We start from the raw sequence: 27,500 nt of genomic DNA, 5'->3' as shown, positions 1-27,500 counted from the left end.
AGAGTGAGGGTGAAGGCAGAGATGAGGTAAAGAATGATCAGAAGGGTGACGGTGAAGGCAGAGATGAGGTAAAGAGTGATCAGAAGAGTGAGGGTGAAGGCAGAGATGAGGTAAAGAGTGATCAGAAGGGTGAGGGTAAAGGCAGAGATGAGGTAAAGAGTGAGCAGAAGGGTGAGGGTGAAGGCAGAGATGAGGTAAAGAGTGATCAGAAGAGTGAGGGTAAAGGCAGAGATGAGGTAAAGAGTGATCAGAAGGGTGATGGTGAAGGCAGAGATGAGGTAAAGAGTGATCAGAAGGGTGAGGAGGTGACACAGTCAAAACCTGAGCACATACTTATATTACTCCCATTAATATGACCTGTTCTGTTCCCAATCTGGTCCCATAGGCTGTGGATCCCATCCACCGCATCCAGTGGCCAGTAGTGTGAGGCTGTGGCCAGCACATTGAGCCCTGGGAACACACACACACACACACACACACACACACAAAAATACACACATACATACATACAAACACATAGACACATACAAGCACACGCACACACAGACACACACACACACATACACAAACACATGCTCAAACGTGCACAGATATGTACACACACATGCATGCAAGCACACACACAGACACACACACAAAGATACTTTGAAGCAGGTTTCACATATCCAGGGCAATATTTGAATATTTCAGGATTTCTGATGTCTCCTAAATATAATATTCCTTTAAATTTATTCAGGACAGCTTATTCATTGCGTGAATTCTTTTTAATACCAGTCATCAAACATCAGCAAGTTTGGCTCTTTTATGTAACTTACAGTAATTTCTGCCATATTCACATGGACTACTTTAAGCATATGGAATTTATCCTCCCTGCCTGGCTACAATAAATGGGGGACTGAACATGTTTGCTTTAGAAAGCAATTACTCATTTTTAAGGCACGGAACGTTTTTTTTTTTTTTTTTTACTGTAGGCTGAAAATAAAAAAAACAGACTCTTTGTGAAAGGTGTTAAGGGAGTCTGGAGGTAGGTCTTCCACCGAGCGGTCAGGGGAGTTCTCACAGTTACAAAAAGGCATTCTGGCACTTTCCACACTACTCCAGATCCAGCCAGCCTGGCCGTTTATCTCAATGAGGTTGTGATTATGGAAATTATTTACAATTCAGTACATAACCACCCTGTTTTTGCCTCAGAGTGTGGTAAACTAGTCAGAGTAATGCTAGTTCTAGTCCCATGCTGGTACTTAAACGTCCATAGGCTGGATTACACCCTTAGAAAGGTCAGAACTCTTGACCTGCCTGATTTTAAGTCCTACATTTGACCCCTTCATCCTTAAGATTTATTTACACAGACTTGTAAACTCACAACACTCAGAAATCCACACAGAAAGAACGCACTGTATTTAAATTTGTGTAATTAGGACTTTACAGCAAAGGAATGATGAAAGAAAATTCTAATGAAAAAACCCGTACTCCTTTGAGTCTAAAATATAAATTTTGAGGAAATAATAAAGAAAATCACGAGGTTTTCTATTCACAACAACATCAGAATTTAAATGTAACTGCATCAGCTTCAAAATCTTCGTACTTAAGTCAAATTATCAGATGAGCTTGCTGAGATTTGCGGTACCAGCTCACCGACGCATGTGTGTATTTTATAGTTTGCATTTGTTTGAATAATCTATATGTCAGGTTTGGTTACACACAGGCCTAGTACGCTTGTGCCCTAGCAAAATAATAAGTGTAAATTAAATTTCAGTACATTAAACAAAGACAACATAAACTTGCTCGGTCTGAAAAAAAAGAGATTTGAAATATATACTGCAGTCGTATTTTGTTACAGTGTTTTCTGTATGAGGTGTACTACGTTCCGTTATAGAGATTTTCCAGGTATATAACGAGACTTAATTCAAATTCATCAAATAGAGTTTTTTGTGACGTGCTGTCTTCATTTCAGGAACTCTTTCAGGAACTGTTCAATGCCTTGTTTCAATGGTTTATTTTTACCTGGATGCACGGACGGCACACCATCGTCACCACACACCTGTGAACATAAAACAATCTACTAAAGCAATTCATAAATATATATATATATATATACACATAGCCTAGTGTACTTTAAAAACACTGACATTACCTGAACAAAAATGGAGACATAGACCTTACCTTGAGAACGCTCACGAGAGCAGCAAAGTTTAAAACTTTGTATAAAACGTCCATGGTTTAAAAGTTGTTTTTCACTTTCAAAAAGTTTTAAAAGAGTTACATTCCAACTTTACAGTGCGTCGAAGAGGCGCACGTCATCATCAGTAATGAACCCGACAGGCACGTGTCATCATTTGTAATGAAAACTGTTAAAAAGCAAGAACACTTAGATAAGCACACACGTCCATCCCTAAGAAGTGCACTCCAGCTGTAGTTTATTAATGTTATTATCAGTGTCCCCTAATCCCTTCCGTCCAAATCCGTAAGATGTGGAGATCACATCTGTCACGCGCTGCTAACGGGCTGGTCCAGCTCTGGGCTCGCGGGGCGCTCGAGCGCGCGTAGTGAGTCGTGGTGCCGCACGTGGGAAATCTGCTAATGATGTCATTCTGTGTTAAATAAGACGTGGACGAGGCGGGGCAGCGGGGACTAAAACAAACCCAACCTGTTTGTTCGTCCAGACCCGTCCGCAATCGTAGAATTCGAGTACTCGCAAATGGATGCGTCCACACATGCACTGGTTAACTGAACTCTGGTCCATCTCTAACTGTATATTAAAAACGGTTTAATATGTAGTTTTTGATTTAGGTCATCATGATGAATAAAGTGTTGTTATTATAACTAATAAAACAGATGCAAACGGATGCAAAGTGCCGTAGCAGGAGTATGCGCTTACCTGTTTTATTCACGATTCGTTGTGGCGCCATCTAGTGGTGCAGTATCCGACCTGACTCGTCAGTAATTTAGTAGCTGGCCTTGTTTAGTAAAATTAATTGTGTTCTTGTCGTTCACAGTAAATCATTAACATACAACCAGTGCGTAAAAAATATCAAATTTATTTTGATTTTTAAAAAATTGCACATGCACACCCACACAATATTAGATAACCATCAATACAGGCTTCGTTTTCATGTCCATAAAGCTAGCACACAGTTGCAGACTTTGAAACATTATGGTTTGAAGACACCATGAGAAGAGCTTGCACTGTCAGATTATAAAGTTTAATGTACAAAAAAGGCAGTCTGAAAAGCAAGTATAAACATTTAAAAAGAATATACAAATGGACAAAGTACAAAAAGAGTGAGTCAAACATGTAGAAGCAATGCTTAGTAAAACATGATCTTCTGACTGGAAAAAAAAAACACATATATACAAACAAAAAAATACATATATACTATTCTGATGACTTAAAACGCCTGTTAATTTGGCCGGAAATTGTACAAGATATACAGAATGTTTTCATTCTTTTTTTATGGCAGTCTGAGTCCAAACTTTTACACTGGAATTTCAGAACAGAGATGGTGAATAATGAAAGGTGAGATGGGGAACAAAACCAGAAATTAGAGTTTAAATTATTATCTTAGAGAGAGAGAGAGAGAGAGAGAGAGAGAGAGAGAGAGAGAGGAAGAGGAGTACAAGCTCTTGACCAACCTCCCAATCGTTACCTCCCAAACAGCCCACTCCCCATGAAGTTCCCTCTGAGCAGGTCTGACTGGGCCTCGTGTTAGCTTGTAATCTGAATGCTTCAAATTCACATCGATGATAATCTAGGAGAATATTCTCTACTACCACAGACTCAGATCTGGCCGTGGGATTAGCTATATTATCTAAAAACCAGGAGAAAAACTGGTTGTCTAGATCATTTCTAATTCTCAACTAAACAGCGTGAATCTCTTCCCCAGACACTGCCTGGACACAACGGGCCCCATCGTGGGGCTTCAAGTTAGCAGCATGAGACAGAAACAGACCGTTTTGTTGTCGTTGTGTGTTTGCATGAGCAGGAAAGTGCTGACATGAATGTGCACAGTTCAAACAAGACAAATCGCAGCCTCTGACTGGCCACAACACAAACCTTGTGCATTTTATAAGGCAAATATGAGGAGACCAAATCTCCCTAGAGCTATCCCAACCACCCAAATGTGGGACAAAATGGGGGCGGGTGCCTTATTAACCCCATCTCAAAACCAGTTATATTCATATTTATATTTATATATATTTTCTATCCACAGTGCTTGCAAAACCCACATCTACTATTTGTGCTAAACCCGTAATATCTTGTGCTCAATTCAGCTTGCTTTCTCCCATCATAAGGGCTTTGGAAACTGTATAATGTAAAGTTATTTGGTCTTTTGTCAATAATCTTAAAATGTCTTGAGTCTCTCAGGTTCATACTAGTTACTGTGGCTGTGTAATAAAAAGACTTTCAAACGGTGAACTGCTCAGAGCGTGGGGTCTCTGTGAGGAGGGAGGGGGCTCCAGGAATCTGGGGACGTCCTTCTCACCCCTCTGCCCAGTTGAACATCACTCACATGTCCAGTGCAGAGGCCACTGGTTCCCAGCTCTTCTGGCATAGCGGTTTCTGTGCTTGCAGTAAATGAGGATGGGTGAACACATGGTGGATCTGCTCCCGAACACAAGGCTCGACTAGTTCTGCCTTCGGCCATGAAAACACATCCTAACCTCTCTTTTTTCATTCCTATTTCCATTCAGAAGTATCAAAAGAAACAGAACCCCTGTTTTTGGACAGTGTGTCAACACTTTACGACCCCTTAAGTGTAATGGAAACCTATTTCTCTGAAAACTATTTCACGGCACTGACAGTTTCCTTCCTCTGGAGAGCAATCCTTGTTGCTTAGAGACAGATGGGGGCCAAGGTGGGGCGGGGCCAGAGCCCGGGGTGCAGGCGCACTGTTGGGTTGGCACTTCATCTGGAACCCCCCCCTGCTTTGTCCACTGGAACCTAACGGGAGACCCGCAAGGGACAGTTCAGGCTCACGGGGTATAAAAGCAAAAAGAAAAAAAAAAGCAGTGTCCTCCCTTCATCTCCTCCATCCCTCCATCTCCCTTATTTCCTCCTTCCCTTCATCTTCTCCACTCCTCCATCCCTCCATCTCCTACATCCCTCTATTTCCTATATCCTCATAGCTCCTCCATCTTGCTACCTCCTCCATCCCTCTATCTCTTCCATATCTCTGTCTCCTCCATCCCTCTATCCCTGCATTTCCTCCACTACTCCACTCAAGAGTCCTTTCAGCCCTTCACGGGCCACATGGCGCGTGTGTGTGGACACACACCCACACACACGGGGATTTCCCTCCACACCACAGCACTCGCTAGGGTTTCCCATTGGGACAGGATTCACAGATTCAACAGGGTTATCGGGTTCCCAGCCCTGCACGGGGTGTTTGTGATATAGATGTTAGGATTGAGAAATTCAGAAAATGAATAAAAACTGCATAAATATTTTGGATCCTACAAAAATTCTTACTGAACACAATTGTTGTCTGATTTATGCAGTCTATGGATTAATAATTTGACTAAGAAACATTTTCATTCAGTGTGGATTACTACATTACATGGAAAAGAACAGAAATGACATGTCTAATTCTTCAGATAAAAACAACTGAATGAAATTAAGCCAATTTTAATCAAAGTGTTCCTTTGCTGTCATGATCTCTGTCAAATCTGCTTATCTGATGTTGCACTTGATGGAGAGAGAGTGTTCAACAGAACTGACTAAATACAACATCTTCAGGCGAAAAGACCGAGGTGCAGATTGTTACTTAATGGTGATAAACAGAATAGATGAGCATTTAATTTAAGCGGTGTCTGAAGTAATCTAGTATGTTTCAGCATGATAACTCTACCAATGGATCTCAATCAAAATCAAACCTGTTTAAATAAAACAAAAACAACATGTACAAATCATGTTATCAACATAAGCTCTAAAAAGACCCCCTAAAGCAACACAAACAACATAGCCAACTCTGAGAATGCAAATATACTCTCAAGAGGACTGAAAAACATAAATATATCTATATATATACTATATATATATATATATATATATATATATATATATATATATATATATTGTTATGTTTGGTTGGTTGGTATGTTTGGTTGTCAATCTGTTGAGAAAAAGTGCACCCCACACATGCTTCGTAAAATAACAGATTTGTTATGTCTGGCTTTGTGAAGTCTAGTGCAGCCCAGTCACTCAGTGTAAAGTCACATTTTGGGTCAGTTCTGATTAGTCTATGTTCCAGAGCAGTGTGTTCGGGTGTGCAGCTTCTCGAGGGGAGGGGAGGAATCGTCCGTATCAAAGCACAAGCCAAAAACAAGAACATATTACAGAGAAGAGAAAGAAGGAAAGGGGGATGGGGGTGGAGAGGGGAGGAGCCAAATCCAGCCTGTTGTCATGACACAGTGGCCGTGTAGAGTCATGAGTGACTGCGGAAGTCAATGAGACAAACATTGTAATGTACAACACCCAGAGAATCAACTGAAGATACCAGTTCAGCCTGTTTAATGCACGTTCCTGGGTGCCTGTTGCCAGAGCTGACCAATCATGATTTTTCATTAGTGGAGCCGACCAATCATGATTTTTCATTAGTGGAGCTGACCAATCAGTTTTCTGGGCTGCTTCACAGAGCCAGGCAGGGAGGTGGGCATTATAAGGTTAGAAAATGCTAAGTAGAAATACATCTAATTTGATCTAGCAACAATCTCTCGTCAGTTAGTGTGTTTCTAGCTGTTGCGTTTGTGTAAGATGAAAGGGATTAGATTGAACTTTATTCTGGACACATGTAGTGCACATGGACCGATTTCTTCTAATTCCTGTCTCCTCTCTACCTTTACACTCTAGTTGAACTTGAGATTACCGAACTCTAGATTAACTTTGAGATGTAAGCTAAGAAATAAATTGACACCTAACTAGCCAGTTTAGCATGTATCTGTTTAACCCCTAATTAGATGATAACCGATGATAATGTAGTCCTGCGTTTGTTTATATTATACTGCATTCACTGCTGTACAAGCCCTTGTGGGTGAATCTGTAGGCGTGTGCGCGGTGTTTGCTAAGGGGGCGGAGCAACCGAGAAGGGGGGACCCAGGTGGCCTGCATTAGACAAGGGACGATGCTACATTTGGTATCCTCAGTCACTCACTTACGTGAGGCTGCCTGAGCCGCTACGGCGTGAAATGAACGCTCTTCTTCTGGTGTGCCAAGCGGGCGCGGAGAACAAAAACAAACAAACAAACAAAATAAAATAAAAAGAAAGGAAACAAAAACAAGAAGTGAATGATGCAAATGCCTCTGAACAGCCTGAGTGATGAAGACGAGGGAGAAGGCGTCACACAGGTACGGGGGAATCTCTGAGTAGCAGCGTCCAATCAAAACGGCTCAACGGGCTCCGCTTCGTTGGCCTTTTTCTTTCATAACCCATAACGCGGTATCTACATTACGCTAAAATCTATAGACAAAATCACTCCTCAAAGTATATATTTCTCTCTATACTTACATTTGTTTTGTGACTGTGTGCAAGCCCATAAGTATTAAACATCAGCAATATACAAAATGACAATTATTCTGGAAACATATACAAAATTTGCTTTTTCTTTTTTCTTTTTTTTTTAACTGGTCTCAATTGTTTGCATGGTATAAAAAAGTTCATAGAGGAAGTCAAGCATTTGGAGAGAAGACTCATGCAACACGGCTGTTCTACACAGATCCATCTCCCTGTACATCAGGACTATTTATCACTATCAAAAATGTATTTTTCAGATCAAACACACCTTATATTCATAAAGCATCTATTCCAACACTGAATACGCACATCAGCATATCAGTGTTCTGCCCATTAATATTGTCACCAGGCACCTGACACCTGGACTCCCGTTTGCGCATGGCTTCTCTTAAACAATGCTTTATGAATACTGTATCATTTTTATAACAACACATATTGCATCTCCCCAAATCTTTTACAGATATTTTGATATTAACATAAAACTTTATTGGTTTGTATTTCTTGGACATGGTAAGGTGGGTGAGTAGCACATCTCTGCAGCTCGGCTGTCTCCATATCACATCCCCCCCCCTTATTAATTTAATTTAATTTTGTATAACACCAAAAACAAACAAACAAACAAAAACCCAAACATCGATCAGCTGCCACACAACACAAAACACAGACAGAGAAAAAAAAACAAAACAAAGCAAAGTGCACAGAGAGAGAGAGAGAGAGAGAGAGAGAGAGAGAGATATCGGGTGGATGACGGAGGTCTAGTGGTGGGAAACGGGGTGTACCCTTTTGGTCTTGATCCGGCTGGGGTGGTCCTGGAGGTGACGCATGTGAGGCTCGGTGAGGTATACCTCTACATCATCAGGCACTTCTTCCAGAAAGTTTGAGGGCACCAGGCCTTTGTGTCCGTTCAACTCTCCCTGCAGGAATGAATGCGTGGTTCCACTCAGCCTGACAGGACATGCCCCCTGGCCACGCCCCCTGGCCACACCCCTCTGGCATACCAGCAGATCTTAATGCACCACAGTGTTATACTGCAATCAGAACTGGGTAACAAAACTGTCCCTCACTCAAACATGAGGCTTAATAACAATAAGTGACTGAAAGTGGTTCCCTTTGCCATAAAGCGCTTTACACAGCTGAACGTCTAAATTAGAATAAACCACATCATTAGTAAGGTAACTAATTTTCACATAGACCCAGTGACTATGAAAGATTTCTGTCTTAACTGCAGCAAAAACTCAAGCTGAGGCCCTGTCAGGACAATTAGACCTGCCAACGTCCCCTTCAGAAACAGACAGCATCCTGGCCCCTGCACTTTGTGAGTATTAGGTACACATTTCATATCTTACATCTTGTATATATACAAGAATATATACACGCATATATCCTCTTAAAGAGAGTGTATATTTTTCTACAGATATTTATTTTCAAGAATTACAATAAATACTAAAGGCTAAGGGACCCACATGCACACAGAACACTTAGTTGTACTCACATAATAAAATCCATCTTCATCTATCTCCCCAAATACCGTTATCACATCCCCTGCACAGAAGGTCAGCTCTGCCTGAGGAGGACAAAACACACTCAGCTCACACTTCAAACCCTCCCAAAAATGCCATTATTATCGTCATCATCATCATCATCATCATAATCAACAACAACAAAGAGACAAAAGATAATACTACAAATGGCATACTGGGATAGACCTGAACGTGCTTTTTGGCCTATGGGGTTTTAACATGATCTGTATATTGAATATTTAAATATGAAGAGATATTGCTGTATTATTTCTTTCAAATACATTATTAACTTACTGGTCACACATAATGACAGATTCTATCTGGTGTCAGCACTGACACACAAGAATGAACAGTGGGAGAAAAACACAGCACCATGGAAAGTGCAGTAAATGCAGACAGCGATAGGGGGAGCTATTTACATTTAATAAGCTCAACGTTTTGTTGACTTGTATTTTCATAATATGAGTGTTATAAAAATACTTATATTCAGGGACATTTGTGGGTAACAGAAATGACATTTAATTCAACAGTTTTTTATTTTTTTGGTTGAGTCTGTTGGTACTAAGACGTTGCTTTGCAGTTTAAGGCAACTTAGTATTTTACAGATTTTATATAATAAATAATAAACAGTCCCTGTTCATATTTGTAATTTTGTATGATCTTTTTTACACATCTTTTATGTAATATCCTCGAAGGAAGTGGCAAATTAATTGTCATGTGTTGTCGGTTTTTGGCTGATGTCATTGACTATTTGGATTGTATTTGTTTTGTTTATAAAAATCACCTTAAAACCTACAAAAATGAATATCATAATGGACATCATAATGTGCATTAAAAAAACAAACAAAACCAATACAACATGGTAAAGCACGGTATCCTGGAAACCAGTCCCCCTTTGTCTGGTGGGGTTTTGTCTTGGGCCATCACAGTGTACCAAACAAACAGCAGTAAATCAGCCCTATTCCGAATTTGATCAGACCGCTTTAGTCAGACTTGCTTTAATCAGACAGTGCTTTGATCATTACAAGTCTGGCCAAAATGCTGTCAAGTAACTCGTGACTCTCAAGCAGGAGAACAATATGGCTCCACAGTTTTGTAGCAGCAGGAACGATCCAGCATCGAGGGCCGCACCGCAATACACGTTAGCAAAAACTTAGCTAACTTAGAATTAGCTTGCTGAGATCTGAACCCCAGTTTGGCTGCCTATAAGGATTGCCAGTCTGTGGAGGAACAGACACATCCAGCTGCCAACCTCCAACATGCAAGGCTGACAGTGCTGTACCTCTGGCAGGTGCAATGCCCATAGAAACTGGGAATGCTAAGCTAAGCTCAGAGGAACCCGCAGGAAACAACTGGGACTATGCTAGTACTGCAGTGAATCAGGAAACGGGACATGAATTAGTACGTTCGAATGTGGACAATGTAACAGCTCAACGTTTTACCCAACCGTCTACGTCCTCGGCTGTAGCAGTACTCGTTTTCATAGAGAAAAAGGATGGAGGCTTATGGCCATGTTTAGCTAACAGAGGTCTTAATTTACATCGACGTTTACAGCATTTGGCAGACACGCTTGTCTAGAGCGATTTACGGGAGTGCTTTGGCAGTCTCTGTCAATACACAGACTCATGATAAGAACACTGTCGAGCTAAAGCAGAGTGGAAGGAAGACAGTAAACAAGTTCTTTTTAATATACAAGTGCACTTGTAAGTGTTTAGTGACTTAGTGAAAAAGTCAGTCTTCAGTCTTCATTTGAAGACCACTAGTGACTCAGCGGTATAGACAGCCAGTGAAAGTTTGCGGGAGTGGAACAGTTACTGCAGAAAAGTCTTGTTGCAGGTCTTTTTTTTTCGTCTTGGGGGATGATGGTTAGTGTCAAGCAGAGCTAGAGTCCTGAAGGCATAATGGAGTTCGATTAGTGCCTTTAGCTATGTGGTAGCTGGTCCAGTTATGGCTTTATATTTGAGCGTCAGTGTTTTAAATCTGATATGGGCTGCTACAGGGAGCCATTGGAGAGAACAGAGCAGTAGTGTGACCTTTGGCACAAGCCAGACGACAAGCCAGACAGGTGCATTCTGGGAAAGCTGTAGCCAACGGATGGCACAGAGGAGAAGGAGAAGAAGGTCCTGTGTGGCAGGAGTCCAGTTTTGAGATGACAAGGAAGTGAAGAAGCACTAGGGAGGAACCTGCATGACCAGGTGAAATAGGCCGTGTGACGAGACCGTGATATTTGGTTATCCAGGAGTAGCCCAAGGTTGCGTGCCAGGCCACATGTTAGCCTTGTTGTTTCTCAATACTTTCTCAATAGTTTCTCAATTTACATTTGTGAAGTTAAGGTGTAGACAACTGCTTTAATCACTACCAGCGGCCACTCCTAATACTTGGTGATGACTTGTGGCCTAGCTTTCAAGGATTCGTTAATGGGGTTCTAAGGGAGAAGTTGAACAATTTGTCAGAGACTATATTAGACGACATAGCGATGTATTAAAGGTCGTCATCTAGGCAAAAGAACACAGCCAGGAGAATGTTCCTGGGGAACGTTCCTGGAGAATGTCACAGGTCTTTTGTAGACATTTTAATATAGTGTCTGATCTCTCTATGCTTCCAATGAACCCATTGAAATCCTAGAAATCCTTGCCTTGAAATCAAGAGTCATGTTTCAATTTACTTACAAAAGCTCTCCACCGTGGGCCACAGGTCTGATGTCAGCAACAGGGAGCTTCGAGCTATGAAAAATGACTTTCTAGCTATTAAATAGTTCTGTCTTAATTGCAGCAAAAACTCAAGCTGAGGCCCTGTCAAGATAATTAGACCTGCCAACACCAATCCAACACCAGAGAGCAACCGGAAACTAACTCTTTTTCTCCATCATAGGGTTCCATTTCACCTGTACCTATTTTTGTGAGGATACAGAATTAAATGAACTTCCATGTATTTCACTACATTATCCTTAATGAACGAAAATGATGGTATGCTACCACAGCATGTATGGCAAAGCAATGTGGTTATCATGATTATAAAATGATGTTGTTGAAATGGTGGAAAAGCACGATCTTGTGCTTTAAGGTATTATCTCTTCTGTTGTATTTTCAATAAGATGCTAAAGTATGCTTACACAACATCAATCAGAAGCTTGTTGACAACACGTTGGGAACTAAACTGCTGACTTTGAAGTACGCTTATACCAAACAATGTCTGTGCTTTACAGAAGTTTGAAAGAGAGAGAGAGAGAATTTAACTCCCCCACTTATTGATCAATAGATGGCAAGGGAAATGCTTTCAAGCTAATGCTAAGTTATAGGCTAGCCGCTTTGGACAGGCTACTGCGAAAGTAGGCTAGCATCCAGACTGGCCAATTTGATTAAGATCAAAGCAGACTGCGCAGGTCTGCAGTTGTACGGAGGCCTGGAAGGACGGAATGCTGCATCATTACCTCCACGTCTACGTTAGGAGAGCTCTCCCTGGGGTCGTAGTCGTACAGCGCCACCATCCGACGTGTGGACATCGGGTGTTGACGCCCACTCCTCAGGTTCCTCTCTTACGCCAGACGTCATGGATAATCAGAGAGATAACAGGAGGGAAAAGATGAAGATGAGAGAGAACCAGAGAAAGGGAGAGAGAGAGAGAGAGAGACAGAGAGAGAGAGAACACAAGAGAAAGAGACAAAGAAAGAAGGATATTTTTAGGGTAATTTGTTCGCAAATAATTAACTAGCAATAAGTCACCTGATATGACTGTCCAGCTGAGTACATGAACATAACACATGAAAAACAACACAAATGACACATCACTGTGAGCCCTGATGACCAGCCATGTTTCATGTGTTATAATGGTAGAAATAAACACTTGTTACTCAAACACATTAACTTTAATATAATCAAATTAACGTAATAAAACTTAATTAAAGTATTGCTACCTTTACTTCAGCAAAATGTTAGAATGAAGGGCTCTCTATTGCACACATCCTTTTAAAGTCATCATTAAACACAACATAACAACATAATTGTACTTTTGCTGTCAGAGACACAGCTACCACCACTGCATCCTGCTGTGAGGGACCTCCAGGTTTGTGCTGCAAGACATTTCTGTTTGATATTCAGAGGCATCGCACAAGCGTCAAAGAGTTGGTGGACCGGTGACAATGTTCCTGCACCAACAGCTCACTGAATACAGGCTGATGAAGAATGGAGTGATGCAGGGGAGGAGATGTGGAGGCAAAAGGGACAAAGAGACTGAACTCGGAGGGAGAACAAACCTCTCTTGGACTTCCGAGATCTGCGGTTTAAGGAGCGTCCGTCTCTGAACCGATCACAGTGCACTTGAAGGCAGGAAAGAAACAGAAAAGGGGAAGGAGCGAGACAGAGAAGAGACGATGACAGGGAGAGGAAAGGAGGGAGAGAGACAGAGAGAAAAGAGAGAGAGAAAGAGTGGGGGAGAGAGAGAAACAAGATGGAGGGAAAGCAGGATAAAACAAGAGTGGGACCAGGAGAGAGGGAGAGGCAGACAGAGAGAGAAAAAGAGGAGAGAGGGAGAGGAAGACAGAGAGAGGGAAAGAGGAGAGAGGGAGAGGAAGACAGAGAGAGGGAAAGAGAAGAGAGGGAGAGGAAGACAGAGAGAGGTAAAGAGGAGAGAGGGAGAGGAAGATGAAAAGTGCAAGGATGTAAAGTGCAAGCTCAGTGTCTGTCCTTATGCTTTAGATCAAGGGCTGTGCAACATTCATCAGCATAGCAGTGGGGCACTAGGAGAGGGAGGAGGGAAGATTCAGCGGTCCCTTAGTGAAGAAGATGAGGGTGCATGTACCTATTTTCTCGACAGGTGTGTTAAGAGGGAGGAAGCCCTGTCTGAGCAGCTGATCCATCATCTCGCTGTCTTCTGTCTCAATCTCTGAGACCATGTTGCAGGGAATCAGTCCTCTGCGACCACAGATCTCAGCCCTGTAGAAACCGTCTGTGTCCTTCTCCCCAAACACCTGCAGGGGGCGTTATAGCCAACAGCAATGAAGGCAACAAAATAGCACAGTACATGAAGTTGTGTCTGATTCACACCCTACATACTCTTTAGTGTTATCCTTTGCTAAAAGTGTTAGCAATTTTGCCTGAATTCTCAGTGGACAATTAAGATTCACCATAAATGTTGCCCATAATGCATCAGATGTACACTACTTACCAGCAAATATTCCTACAGCAGTTGTTAATGCTGTATTTAATGGTACTGTCACTATAACGGACATGTTGACAGGTTCAGAACTGCTATTTCAGCTGAGCCCAAACTTAACAGTCACAGAAGGGTAATGTGACACAAACCAGAATAAAACAATCTCATGTTCAAGAAATAAGCATTTCACTAATTTAGTGATACAATGGGAACATGTAGATATTAATGCCTTCTGGGTACTCTAGGGGTAAAATGGACACAAATTAAGTATTATATTGCGATCAATCCATCGCCAGTGGTTGGCGAACTAGTAACTCATTGAATCATAGATGTAGATCAGAGATAAATAAACTAGATTTTTTTCAGCGTGAGAAATCGGATGTATGGCGTGTGAACGTGTGAAGACTATCAAATGTGTGTGTCTCACGCTCATTGTGTGAGAGTTGGCAACCCTGATGTAGTGTTATGTAGTGTTTATATATATACACGTATATACACGTAACACGTAACTGACTAGACCATTTTAGGCTAAGCTCATATGTGTATCACATATTTCTGCAAATATCTCTGAATAACACACAGCTGAACCTGCCGTGACTCCATCAGCAGAAATGTTAATCTGGAAATGTTCAGGACAACTGAACTGGCTGTTTTTGCTACAGTCTATCAGTAAAACAAAAAAACCTGTTCCAATTTATAAAAAATAGAAGATTGAATTCAAAGCTTGAAGGTTTGAATAGTTGACTCTATGTCAAAACTGAATGTCAGCTGGTCTTAGAAAGCTGTTAAGAGCACAGAACTGTAAGTTAAGGAATTACAGTTTGACGAAATTGTCTATGGCAAGTGAAAAGGCCCATAATGCACCTGGTGGCCCACCTTTATGATCTGACCCTCTTTGAAAGGCAGTTCTTCCACTGTGGCATCAGGGTTGGGCGACATGGAAATTGGATCGTAGTCAAACAGGGCCACAAACAAACGGGCGAAGCCATCCAGTCCCAACTGACAGTACTCGGGAGAGCGCATGTCCCGTCCTCCGTAACCATCTAGAAGAAAGGACACATGGACAGCTGCTGGCATCCTCTGAGCCCACATGGGGGCCCTGGCTCTGGTGGGCCCTTAAACAGCAACACAGCACATAACTAACTGGAGTACAGTAACTGGAGTATAATTGAGAATGAATTTGCAAAACTACTCTTGAAACAACAAAAAATACTAACACTATCATCAACATCTTAGATGTACCCACAGTAAAATTGTTTAAAGATCCAAACATTTCATAATTTTTTTTTATTTTTCATAATTTGGTACCTTTCAGTGTTTGATATTAAAATTGACAGACTACATGACAAACGCCAAGAAACACAGAAACAGAGTGGCTGAGTGCTGCGTGAAGAGAAATGAGTGGAAAAGGGACAGTGGAGAGGTGGAGTCAACAAGGAGGCGGGGCTTTGGAGAGTAGGCATGCAGTCAGCTGCATCACCACCTTGTTGAGCACCTTTTTGAAACTCCAGCACATGACTAGGGCAACCACCAGGGGTCTGATGAGAGGATCTACGGTGGAGACACCATGGTGGAGACCCAGTCATGTCAGGCTATGATGCAGTTATGATATATTTTGCTTCCAAATCCAGTCCTCAGGAAGGCCCAGAGAGTCTGCAGCTCTGCCCAGTTCTCAGATTTTGGTCATTTAAATCCACAAAGGTCTGGAATGGGAATGACTGTAATGAATGTATTGCACACTTCACAGTGGATGATTCAGGTAAAGCTTTAAAGGGCATCACACAAACATACAGAACGGAGAGAGTCATCAAACCGAAGAAATGAACCATGCAGGCGTCAGACGGCCTTGCCGTGCCCGGCACACAGCTCAGCAGAGAGGAGTCTCATCCCCGCCCTACCCTCACTAGCACAGCCATTCTTGGGAGCCTTTTAAACTCCAGCTGTTCACATCTCAAACGTTTTTGCCCCTGCTGCACATTAGTGAGACGCACACAGAGTAGGACCGCCCTGAACAGGGTGGGGACATCCATGCAACGCAAACACGAGGCAGGGGAACAGGAAGGAGTGGACAGGCCATATTAACACAGTGTTGGTAAGAAATTAAGAGAGGACAGAGGGAGGAAGGAAGACGAGGAGGGAGGGATGGAGAGAATGAAGGGAGGAGGGAGAAAGGGAGAGCAGGAGGAAGGGAGGGAGGGAGAGAGGGAGAAGAGGAGGGAAGGAGGGTTCACAAACATTGTTAGGGGTTTGAAAGTCCACACAGGAGCAAGAATCGAGCAGAGGGGCGGTGATGTGGGCGGGGATGTGGGCGGGGCTGTGGGCGGGGCAGTCACACCTCCGCTCACTACTCCCTCAGCCATCATTGAGTATAGATAGAAACTAGAGTCGGAAAACCACACTTGGAAGGCTTCCATGGCAACACTGGCCGCTCTGGACGCTGGGGGAATCGAGCCCAGCTCGGAGGACTGCCCTGATCCGAGAGCCTCGACCGGATCTCATGCTATTTTCAGTCCGGTCTCACTTGCTTATGTTGTTATTGACATTAGCATTATTGGATGTTGAGTTGCTTAGGAACATAGAAAGATCCTAAACCATGTGATGATGCCTGAGTATAACACCTGCTTACACAGAGGCGTAGAACTGATTACTGATAAACACCTTTTTGCTCAAGTTTGAATTTTCAGGTATTGAGATTGTAGAACTATGCTGCTGGAGATACTCGTAACTAATTAAATATTGATATTTTATAGATTGTTTTGGCTTCAGAATTGTGCAGTCTGAGCCAGTGCCTACGTAGCCCACAGACATGTCTGTTTATTAACCGGACAGAACGTCTCACCACAGACAGCTGTGAACCTTTGCGAGATCGTTTATGCTAACATCCTCCAAGGATAGCGTCCCTTCAGCTCCTCGTCGTGGTCAGGGTATGAATATAACCTACAAACATGGAGATCTCAGCAGTGGTCTGTCCCGCTCTTTTGCGAACACTGTGCTCTCTGTCTTTCGATGCATCGTGTGGTCTGTCACCCAGAGGAGAGCCACCCCACGTACCATCTCCACGCTCTGATCGGTGTGGCGGCCATTTCTTGCGTCCCGCTACACTGCCAAAGAAATCGTCCTTGACAGGTGAGAGGTTCACCTCACTCCCCTCACTGTTATTCTCCATGGTGATCTCTACGGAAACACCAACCAAGAGTGTTACAGCCACGCCCCTCTCCCCACCGCCCCTCCCCCGCCTGCCCTCAGCTGACTGTGGACGCTGGCGCGAGTGGAAGCTGTGTGGAGACGCTCGCGGGATCAGCCTGCTTTGAACGCAAGTTCCGCCTGAATGTCAGGGGCGTCAAGGGCAAACTGATCCCAGACCTGCCACACGTATGATGCTGAATATGAGAAAAAACAGCAAAGTTCCAGCCGTTCTTGCTGATTAACAAATTAGAAGACGATGGCACTGTTGAATCAAAGCCTTCGTTATGTATTTTGAGACAGTACAGATGTCATTAACATTAAGCAATGTCGACTACAACAACAAAAAACAACAACCATAACAAAAATTCAGCGTCCTGCAAAATGACCATGGTTCATTAAAGGACTTGAGTGTCCATGCCTGTGACACATCAAGAAACACATACTGAGGGAAACTACACAACAACGGGGTTCTTAGGCAGGACGGGAAGGGGGCGGGGTTTATCCCACATAGGATGAGACCTTACTAACCGATGGAAGGAACCATCATGGGCCTTCTCTGTGGGGGTGGACAGCCGTGACTCATCCTCAGGCCGGAATGGTCCAGTCGGTCTGAGCGTCCCATTGCAGGGGAATTTCCTAAAAACTTCAGAAAGGCGACATCAAAACATTTGACATTAACAGTATTCAATCCTGAGAAGAGACGCAACGCTATGATAAAATGACACCACGGCCACTAAACCCACAATCAAAGCAGTTATGCTACGTATAAACTTCTGATTTTACACAACGTTTATCTGTAGTGAATCAGAAAACAAGGAGGATGAACTCATCAAAACATTCAACAGAAAGACTCAATGCAAACCCCGACAGCGACATGGGGAGGGTTTCAAATCAGATGTTTAGCTAAAGACCATTTGGGTTTTTGTTCTGGTTTTTTTTTTTTTTTTGTTCTGGTTCTGGTTTTTCCCGCTGTGGTTTTGGTTTAAGAAAAAAGTCCTGGAGACTGAGATGAAGAAATGACTTTTAGAACCTGGTTAATGTACGAAATTATAAAGCATTCACGCTGTGGGCTAACCATTGAGGAGGCGGGGTCTAGTTTGGAAGTAGGAAATCTACTGGTTGAAAATGCTGTCCGTCATTAGAGTGCTGTGCCTGGTGGAAGAAGAGATGTAAGGAAGGCCTGCTGTGTGTGCTCAGTGAACTGTGTGCTACGGCAGCGGCCGGAGGACGACGGACATCTCTGAGCTGTTACTTTGGTTTGAGAGGCCGTTCACAACCCACTGGAACAAGAAACACTCAGAAATGGCCTTTAGGTAACCAAAAAATAATAATAATCTACACATTTATAAAACAAAAAGTTCACTTGACATTCTAGGAAGGATTTAACCAATTCACATGATACACAAACAAGCAAATAAAAAACATAAATAAACCATAACATATATGTGTATATATATATATTTAAAAAAAACTAAACAATGACAATGAATTAAATATCATAAACTTCAGAACATCTGAAAAGAAAAACAAAGAAAAAAGAAATACAGGGAAAATGGATCTGTAAAAGAGGAGGGGGAACATTAAGGAAGGAGGAATGGTTTTACTGATTGTTGATGGCAGGGCAAAGCGGTTGGCTGATGAGGCGTGTGAGAAGGAGGAAGAGGAGGAAGAGGAGGGGGTTGGAGACACACACCAGAGGTTCATCCAGAGCCCTGTTGAGTCTGGCCACAGAGTGTGCCCTAATGTCCCAGCTACAGTTCCTGCCAACCTCTGACAGTCTGCTCTCGCTCCTGAACCGTCGCTGTGGGTGGTGCAGGAGCTGATGGTGGTGGTGGTAGTAGTCGTAGCGAGGGCGGTAGTAGGTGCGGTACGAATCCCTGCCGGCTTCCAGGAGGTCCTCCTCCACGCTGCACTGCCGGGTCAGCGCCCTCTTGCGGCCGGCGGCCAGGGCTCTGCGTTCGGCCGGCCCCTCGCTGTGGATGAGCCGGGCACCGGGGCCCGATCCGACTCTCAGGGGTCCGCCCCCGCCGTAGTGGTGGCCGACGCGGAGCCCCAGGGAGCCCTCCTCCTCGCTCCCGCAGTCCAGCCCGCTGTCGGGGCTCTTGGTGGTCTGCCGGCCGCCGCTCCAGCCCGGGCCTGCGGGGGGGGCGCCGTCCTCCAGGGAAGTGTAGCGGGGCGAGGAACGCTGTCTCTGCAGACGACGCGCACACTTGCTCGGGGAGACGCAGTCGGGCGGCTGGCATGCCCGGGCCGTCCTGAGCGCCACGCCCGACCGGGCGTCCTCGAAGCGGGGTCGCTGGCCCGCCACTTCCACGCCCGCCGTGTCCGGGTCCTCTTCCGCCACCTCCGGGATGCTGTGGAGACGCTTGTGGCACCGGGACGGCCTCTGCCTGACCACCTCCCGCTGCAGGTCCCAGGTGTCCCGCTCCTCTGCCACGTCCTGCCGTCTGTAGTACGCCTTCGGGAGGTCAGAGGTCGCGCGGTACGCCACCCCGTTTTTTTTTTTTTATTCAGTTAAAATTTGATATTGTGCATTTGTTTTTCGTTAAGTTGGGAGTTTGGTTTGAAGGTGTTAGAACAGGCAGAGAGGACACGACAGTGTGCAAGTAAGGACCAAAATGGGAAAAGAAAAGACAAAAAAAAAGACAATTAGTTTTCCAGAGGTCATGGCTGTGCACGAGGCATGCAGTCTCATTCCGTGACGGATATGACATGCTGCAGACGGGAATCTGTGGAAGGTTCTGCTCAGACGGGACAAACCAACCAGAGGCTGGGAGCAGAACCACGAGGTGCAGGACCCAGTCAAACTCAGCACAGTGACCCAACAGACACACGTTTGCCTCACAGATGCAAATTAACTGATGACGCATGGCAATCAAGGAAGGAGTTAACGAAGAAAGTGAAAACGTGGAGGAAATTTCGAATGTAGCACAGGTAGACAAACAGAGCAGTCTGGTGAATGTGTAAAGGAGGAAGACTTCCGCTGACCAGAGGAAAGCATTACATAAATATCGCACAATAGATGTTTTCACCAGATCTGTTCTAACATTTGCAAACACTGGTTTTTAAATGGGCAATTTAAAATCTGTTTTTGACAAACGCACAGTTTCCTTGGCTGGGACGCCTTTCACATGCGTCATCATGGAAGACATGGCAAGATGACGGGTTGAGGCACAGAACGTAACCATGACGACAGCGTAAACAAAGACATGGTCCTGGTGCACTGCGAATGCCTCAACATTTACCTAAACACCAAAATCTAATCCACTCTAATCCAATCTAATCCACTCTCATTCAATCTCAGCCAATCTCAACCAATCTCTTCAATCTGGAATGCCAAATTGGCCAGAAACATGTATGATCATGTTTGCAAACACATTTTCATGTTGGTAGATAATTTCTGCACCAGTACATATTCCAAAATGGAGGACAGAAATAACAGTTATCAAAAATTTATGACGTTACTTTATTACTTCACACAGTGGTGTTTTTGGTGACCCATTTTAGCATCTAAAGACCTTGTGTTGTATTTAGTACATCATAAACACTAGATAATCACTTAACACTGAGCAAAGCAAAATTAAACAGAAGTATAACTATGAGACGAAATGTAACCAAATATGAATCACTATTTCATTTAAGCATGCTCACTTAAATGAGATTCCCAACACGGATAGATTACGCAACAGCAATGTAACAACCTGGTGACTCATTTTACACATACAACATCACTGATATCTGAAGTTGAACTAAATACATACATAATAACTTATGTAACTGACCTACATACATACAAAAATCTTGAAGAAAAATATGTAAATGGATTTCAGAAATATAAATTTCTGGTGTGCACAACCAATGTTCATAATTTAATAGTTTCAAGTATTCAGTGTGTCATGTTTTATGCTTAGTGCAACACAAATTCACTGCAAAATGAAACTTTCACCGAAATGTCTAAGGAAACAGCGTGCATGTCATATCATGCCATGTCATATCATGTCGTCATGTCATGTCATGTCATGTCATGTCATATCATGTCATGTCATATCATGTCATGTCATGTCATGTCATATCATGTCATATCATGTCATGTCATGTCATATCATATCATGTCATATCATGTCATATCATATCATGTTATATGTCATGTCATATCATGTCATATCATGTCATGTCATGTCATATCCATCGGCGCAGATGGAAATTCTGAAGTGAGGGGGACCAAGCTGTACAATATATACGTTTATGTTTGTAGATGCTAGATTTCAGATGGGGTCAATATAAATCTGGAGGGGACATGTCCCCCCCGTCCCCAGTGCCATCTGCGCCCCTGGTCATATCATATCATGTCATGTCATATCATCGTAACGCATGCATTGTGTGGGCAGCCTCATATTAGGACAGCAATTCTCAGGCTTTGTCCTGGAGACCATAAACACTGCGTGTCTCAGTGACGTTTTGCTCTAATGCTCTTTGTGAAGACAACAGACCATAGACCTGAGATGATGTGTAGTGCGTGTGGTCTCCAGGACCAGGCAGGAGACCCACTGAAGCCATTCGCATGTTTGAAGCTTCATGGGACCAGGGGCAGCTTCAACAGGGGTGCTAGGGCAGTGCATGAGAGGTGGCGCAAAGCCAGTGCAGCCGTGTGAAGAAGCTTCGAGGGTCTTCCACACTCACTCCTAAACCTTCAGCCTGGACCTGAAGCCCAGGTGTTCAAGCCCTGGGCCTCTACCCCAGTCTCAAATCTGCTCAAAGCTCAAAGTTAAGAGTTTCTTCCTTTTCTGCCTGTGGTAGTAGGGCTCCCCAGCTCTGAGGGTTATCTTCTTAATGGCCAGTTCTGTTGGCTTGCGTCTTAACTAAACCACTGTAAACCCAGGCTAAAGCAGAGCGTTTAGACTAACACGTCCTATCTGGGGTGCTCTACCACATGCTCTATGGCTCTGTGCCAGTCCCCAGTTCAGCCGCTGGGGTGCGTGTCCGGTACCTTGAGTGTGTTGTGTGAGTTGATGTTGCGGTGACGTCCTTCCTCTAGCTGCATCTCGGAATACAGCTCTTCCTCATCCTCCTCCATGATGTCAGAGAGATCTGAGCCACGGCTGCTCTCCGTGTAGTAATCCTCATTGTGGCTGTAGTGATAGTGCTGGACAGAGAGAGAGAGAGAGAGAGAGAGAGAGAGAGAGAGAGAGAGAGAGAGAGAGAGAGAGAGAGAGAGAGAGAAAGAGAGAGAGAAAGAAAGAGAGAGAGAGAGAAAGAGAGAGAGAAAGAGAGAAAGAGAGAGAGATAGAGAGAAAGAGAGAGAGATAGAGAGAGATAGAGAGAGAGAGAAAGAGAGAGAGATAGAGAGAGAGAGAGAGGCAGGTTGTGAGAGGGAGACGCAAAGAGAGACAAAGAAAAAGAGAGAAAAGGTAAACGGGAGGACAGAGAACAGTAGAGAGCACGAAAGAAATGGCAAAAGAGAAAGAGAAGGCATGATAAAAGAGAAAGATCACAAGGACAGTGAAGACAGCGAGAGACAGACAACAAGGGCGAAAGGTAGGACAGGAAATAACAGACAGAATGCAAGAAGAGACATGAAAGGCTGTCATGTCTGCTGTGGAGAAAAACATTTTCCCATTTTTCATCAAAACTTCAGAGAAATTTGACGAGTAAGATGATACCGAAGCGCATGAAGGAGAAAGAAAGCGTTGCCCATTGTTCTGGGAAGGCCTGTTATAATGGTTGTAAAGGACTGGCTGAAGCGAACACGTGTAGGTGGCGGCCATGTTTGTTAGTTTGTTTACATCTCCTCAGTCTTACATGTCTGCCCAGCTCCGAGCCCCGCAGAAACTCGTCCACCGAGGGTCCTCTTCGTCTAGCGTGGGAATCATAGCTGTCCTCTTCCTCGTCAGAGTTTAAGAATGGACGCATGCTGAAGATGTTCCTCCTGTCCATCTGACTCACACACACACACACACACACACACACACACACACACACACACACACACACACACACACACACACACACACACACACACACACACACACACACACACACACACACGTCACATTTTAGTAAGACCAAAATTGTTACCTCTAATCTTTTTTTGATAGAACATACCTTATTAAAACACCTTATATACAAGGCTCCTATAACAAACTGTTGAATTACACTTTACATTAAGATTAAAATGGGGGGAGGGATTAAGATTAAGAAGGGGGAGGGCTCTCACCCTGTCATTGGGGCTGCTCCTCTGGGCTGCCTGGCGGGCCATGGCGTGGGCCACCGTGTTGGGGATGGGTGCTCCCTGAGGTTGGGGTAGGATCCGTTGCGGCGAGGGTGAGCGACGGCCCTCTATGTGGGGCGGCTCCAGGCTGTGCCCCCCGGGGGTGGGAGGTGGCTGCAGTAGGCATGTCTCCCAGGGCTGGCCCTGCTGTCTGCCTGGCTCCGCCTCTTTGGCGTGGGGGTCTCTGGCACTTGGTAGGAGTTGGTGTTTGGAGGCGAGGTGTGGGGAGGGCGGGGGGTGGAGGTGGGTCTGCGGTTGCGAGTGCGGGGGCGGAGCCTGAAGGACGGGGGGCGGTGGGTGGGTTGGGGGCGGGGGTACCGTGTGCGGTACGGGTTGCTGGTGGTGCGGTTGGGGATGAGCTGGCGCGTAGTTCTGGGTGAAGGGTTGCGGATGAGGTGGTGGTGGTGGAGGAGGCTGAGAGAGAGGTGGAGGCACCAACAGATTGCTTGGAATGACGGCTGTGTTGGAGTCCTGAGACTCGCCTTGAGCTGAGATAGTACGGACAATGACCTCCCGTGCCTCCAGACCCTGGATACGGTTTAACTCCACAGTCACGTACTCCGCTGTAGGGAACATCACCTCTGCTATCTACATCCCAAACACACAAAGACGTCATCGCAGTTACACCCCAAACCCCACAAAGGTCTCACCAGAACAACCAACCACAATAGTCACAACCTGAGCAACATTACACACACAAAACCATAATTGTATACATGTATGCCAGCATACTACGGTATACTGTAGTTCAGCATTACATAACATTGGGCACTAGGAGAGATTTGCTATGTCAAACATCTCTCAGCAGATGGCGCTAGGGAGTATGCCCAGAGGAACATGAGCATGACTGCTGAGTTTGAAGAGAATGCGAGCAAACTTAATCACCAGGGGCACAGATTACATGGACAGAGTGACGTAGGGCTAATACGAGATATGTCACTGAGACACGTCACTGAAATCAGTAAAACACAGGGAGGATCCACAGAACTCTTCACCTGTCCTTACAAAAATATTTTAAATGACTTAAAAAAAAAAAAGACTTTAAAAAAGTAAACTTAAAATTTATACTCAAATAGGAAGTTAATCTGGATTTTGCTATGCTAGCAAAGAGTCAATAATATAGTTTACGTGACACATTCCGCTGACCCACGAGCAGAGTCTGACCTTTTGGCCTTTGGTGCAGACCACGTAGCCAATCACGTGTGCCCCGTTGGACATACCACTGGGAGTGAGGAGAGGAGGCTTCCATCGCACCTGCAGGACGCCGGGAGACTGGTCACACTGCACCTGTACGTCTTGCGGAGGGAAAGGCGGGCCTGGGGGCGGAGGTGGAGAGAGAGAGGGAGGAATCAGTGCCCCAGACACCCCTTCTCCAAGTCTCTGCATCCGTGTGAACAGGACTGTGGTCCTATCAAACAGTCACATGACTGTGGTCGTGTTTGTGGTTGTGTTTTATGTGGCCAGGTTTTTTTTTCTTCCCCACTCTCCATGCTGTAGTTTTTATGGATAACCACAAAGGAAGAATAATAACAACTGACTTCAGCTAAAGTGCTATACGTCCTCCAAATCTCTATCTCCCCAGAGGAGAGAAACAGAGGGGATTGTGACAGCATTGTGTGAAGAACACAGGGGACCAGACAGACAGGAAATTAGAGGCGAAATCACAATATCAGCAGAAATACAAATCTGAGTTTGTGAGCTGCTTTGTCTTTCTATAAATGGTTCACAGTATGATTCTGTCCAATGGGAAAAGCATGCAAGAAAGAGAAATCTGTGTTTTAACTGTTTTGAAGGAGGAAACATCTGTCAGTCATTCCCCAGGTTTTCCCACTGTGGACTTTTTATAAATCTGTAGTAACAGACGAAACTAATGTGATCATTTTGAGCCGAGTACACACTTGGTGCTTGCGAAATTGTATGTGTGTGTGTGTGTGTGTGTATGTATATATTTATGTGTACGTGTGTGTATGTGTGTATATGTATATATTTATGTGTACGTGTGTGTATGTGTGTATATATTTATGTGTACGTGTGTGTATGTGTGTATATGTATATATTTATGTGTACGTGTGTGTATGTGTGTATATGTATATATTTATGTGTACGTGTGTGTATGTGTGTATATGTATATATTTATGTGTACGTGTGTGTATGTGTATATATGTATATATTTATGTGTACGTGGGTGTATGTGAGAGTCTGTAGACACACACTGCCCACTGCACCAGACCCCAATCCAGATGCTGAATACAAAACAGCGTTCAGCTGATTTCTGTACTAGCGCCAGAACGGAGGAGTATGAGAGGCCGAGCAGAAGGAAACATGAACCTTTGTTCCTTCTCATCCGTTCAGGGTTGTCCAAGAACAGCATCTTCTGTGCCTTGAACTGCGAGGTCACCGTCAGGCGACTCAGTTTTTTTTAATTGCTTTCAGAGACACAAAATATCAGGCAGAACCAGTCACCGTTATATATAGAAGCTTACTATTGGCTGGATATCTAACCTATATTTTAATTGGAAGATACATAACATAAGGTTGTGGGTGCTGCAGGGTCAATGACGATTGGTTATTTTTAGCATTGGCTCTTATTTTACAGTGTATTTGAATTATGCTGGTATCATTTTAACTGTCATGTAAAAATGTTATAATACATTTTTGAGAAGTTGAGAATTTTCATTATCTCTGTAAAACACCTCCTGCTGGTGATGCGTGGTAGTGCACGTGAGCTTAGAGGCGTAGGTGTAGCCCTGAGCAGAGAACTTCGTTTCACTGAACATGTTCCTCTTCCAGACTAGACGACACTCAGCCAGTGATGGGGGGCAAATGCCAAATGTCACCTGACCAGATCACCTGACCCGGAGGAGCCGGATTACAGCTCTGTGGTTGAAGAGAGTTGGAAGGCCTCGTTTATCTGATCAGGACTTCATGTGAAGCTCTCGCTCAACCCCTGAGGGCCTGAAGATGAACGCAGTCACAACAACATTCCCTGGCCTGGAGAAACACTCTCTCACCGCACTTATATTCAAACATCTGTTCCTCCCCTAAGCTACTGCATAGAGACGTCTAACAGGAGCTACAACGAGTAAGCCAGGCAGCTCGGAGATATCTTCTTCTTCTTCTGCTTTAGGGTGGTGGTGAGGGGCTGGGGAACAGAGGGGTGTGGTCGGAGGGGGGTTGGCTTTTGTTGCCATGGATATGATACAATTCCTGTTTGAACATTAAATAAACCTGGTTCTGGAGGCTCTGCTGCGTTTCTCCATAGAAGGTTTATTTGAATAGTCAGTTTACATGTCTTTAAAAACATCCTGAGTGCTTCAGGAAATGAGGGACCATCTTGAGGTGGAAATGATAAAGTACACTACAAGTACTGGTCACATGACATTCCCACTCATGAACAAACCCTTTCTTCTACACCAGACCTGGGCAAACTACGGCCCGCGGGCCACATCTGGCCCGTTGTGCGTCCCTGTCCGGCCTGCGAGAGGCCAATCATAAATGAAACAAATATCTATGTCATGCGTGCAATACAACTGTGACGCTTTTATTTTGAAAGCGCTACGTTTGCGTTAATTCCGTGTGGACGTACGCAATGATCTATATTACTATTTATCTATATAATATCTATATTACTATCTATATAGATCATTGGACGTACGTGCGTGTGTGTGAGCTGTGCGAGAAACAGTAGGGTTAGGTAGGTGATCAGCGACAAGATAAGGCTGAATTTATACTTTCGCGAATGAACGTATAGTAGCGCGCGAACCTCCGCGAACGGCGGAACATTTACGTGACGAATTTTAATGTTGCATTGTGTTCCAGGTTTGAAAAGTTCTGGAATTTAGGCTAAAGTACTTGAAAATGCTT

General features: G+C 44.1%; 2 protein-coding genes across 4 annotated transcripts in view; both read right to left on the bottom strand.

Moving 5' to 3' along the window:
- The window catches only part of adgrd1 (adhesion G protein-coupled receptor D1), a 52,944-nt gene extending 50,396 nt beyond the window's left edge, over nt 1-2,548 (bottom strand). For 2 of the 3 annotated variants that reach the window (XM_076989053.1, XM_076989054.1), the window contains exons 1-3: nt 2,164-2,548; nt 2,005-2,041; nt 334-450 (exon numbers count right to left, since the gene is read on the bottom strand). In XM_076989053.1, coding sequence (XP_076845168.1) covers nt 334-450; nt 2,005-2,041; nt 2,164-2,217 — 208 coding nt within the window. In that variant the 5' untranslated portion in view covers nt 2,218-2,548. The remainder of the gene's footprint in view (nt 1-333; nt 451-2,004; nt 2,042-2,163) is intronic. The other variant, XM_076989056.1, reaches the window with a different exon arrangement.
- Nucleotides 2,549-3,018: 470 nt separating this feature from the next.
- rimbp2b (RIMS binding protein 2b) overlaps nt 3,019-27,500 on the bottom strand; it is a 58,508-nt gene continuing 34,026 nt past the window's right edge. The window contains exons 13-26 of the mRNA XM_076989035.1: nt 24,801-24,952; nt 23,583-24,224; nt 23,168-23,302; nt 22,356-22,511; nt 19,062-19,826; nt 17,897-18,011; nt 17,234-17,356; nt 15,059-15,225; nt 13,829-13,997; nt 13,284-13,346; nt 12,462-12,565; nt 9,004-9,075; nt 8,291-8,425; nt 3,019-4,942 (exon numbers count right to left, since the gene is read on the bottom strand). Of these exons, the coding sequence (XP_076845150.1) occupies nt 4,907-4,942; nt 8,291-8,425; nt 9,004-9,075; nt 12,462-12,565; nt 13,284-13,346; nt 13,829-13,997; nt 15,059-15,225; nt 17,234-17,356; nt 17,897-18,011; nt 19,062-19,826; nt 22,356-22,511; nt 23,168-23,302; nt 23,583-24,224; nt 24,801-24,952 (2,834 nt within the window). The 3' untranslated portion in view covers nt 3,019-4,906. The remainder of the gene's footprint in view (nt 4,943-8,290; nt 8,426-9,003; nt 9,076-12,461; nt 12,566-13,283; nt 13,347-13,828; nt 13,998-15,058; nt 15,226-17,233; nt 17,357-17,896; nt 18,012-19,061; nt 19,827-22,355; nt 22,512-23,167; nt 23,303-23,582; nt 24,225-24,800; nt 24,953-27,500) is intronic.

Source organism: Brachyhypopomus gauderio, unplaced genomic scaffold, assembly GCF_052324685.1.
Source record: "Brachyhypopomus gauderio isolate BG-103 unplaced genomic scaffold, BGAUD_0.2 sc65, whole genome shotgun sequence".
Classification (NCBI taxonomy): domain Eukaryota; kingdom Metazoa; phylum Chordata; class Actinopteri; order Gymnotiformes; family Hypopomidae; genus Brachyhypopomus; species Brachyhypopomus gauderio.
Note: the sequence above shows the minus strand (reverse complement) of the source record. Positions and strands in the feature narration are given on the sequence as shown.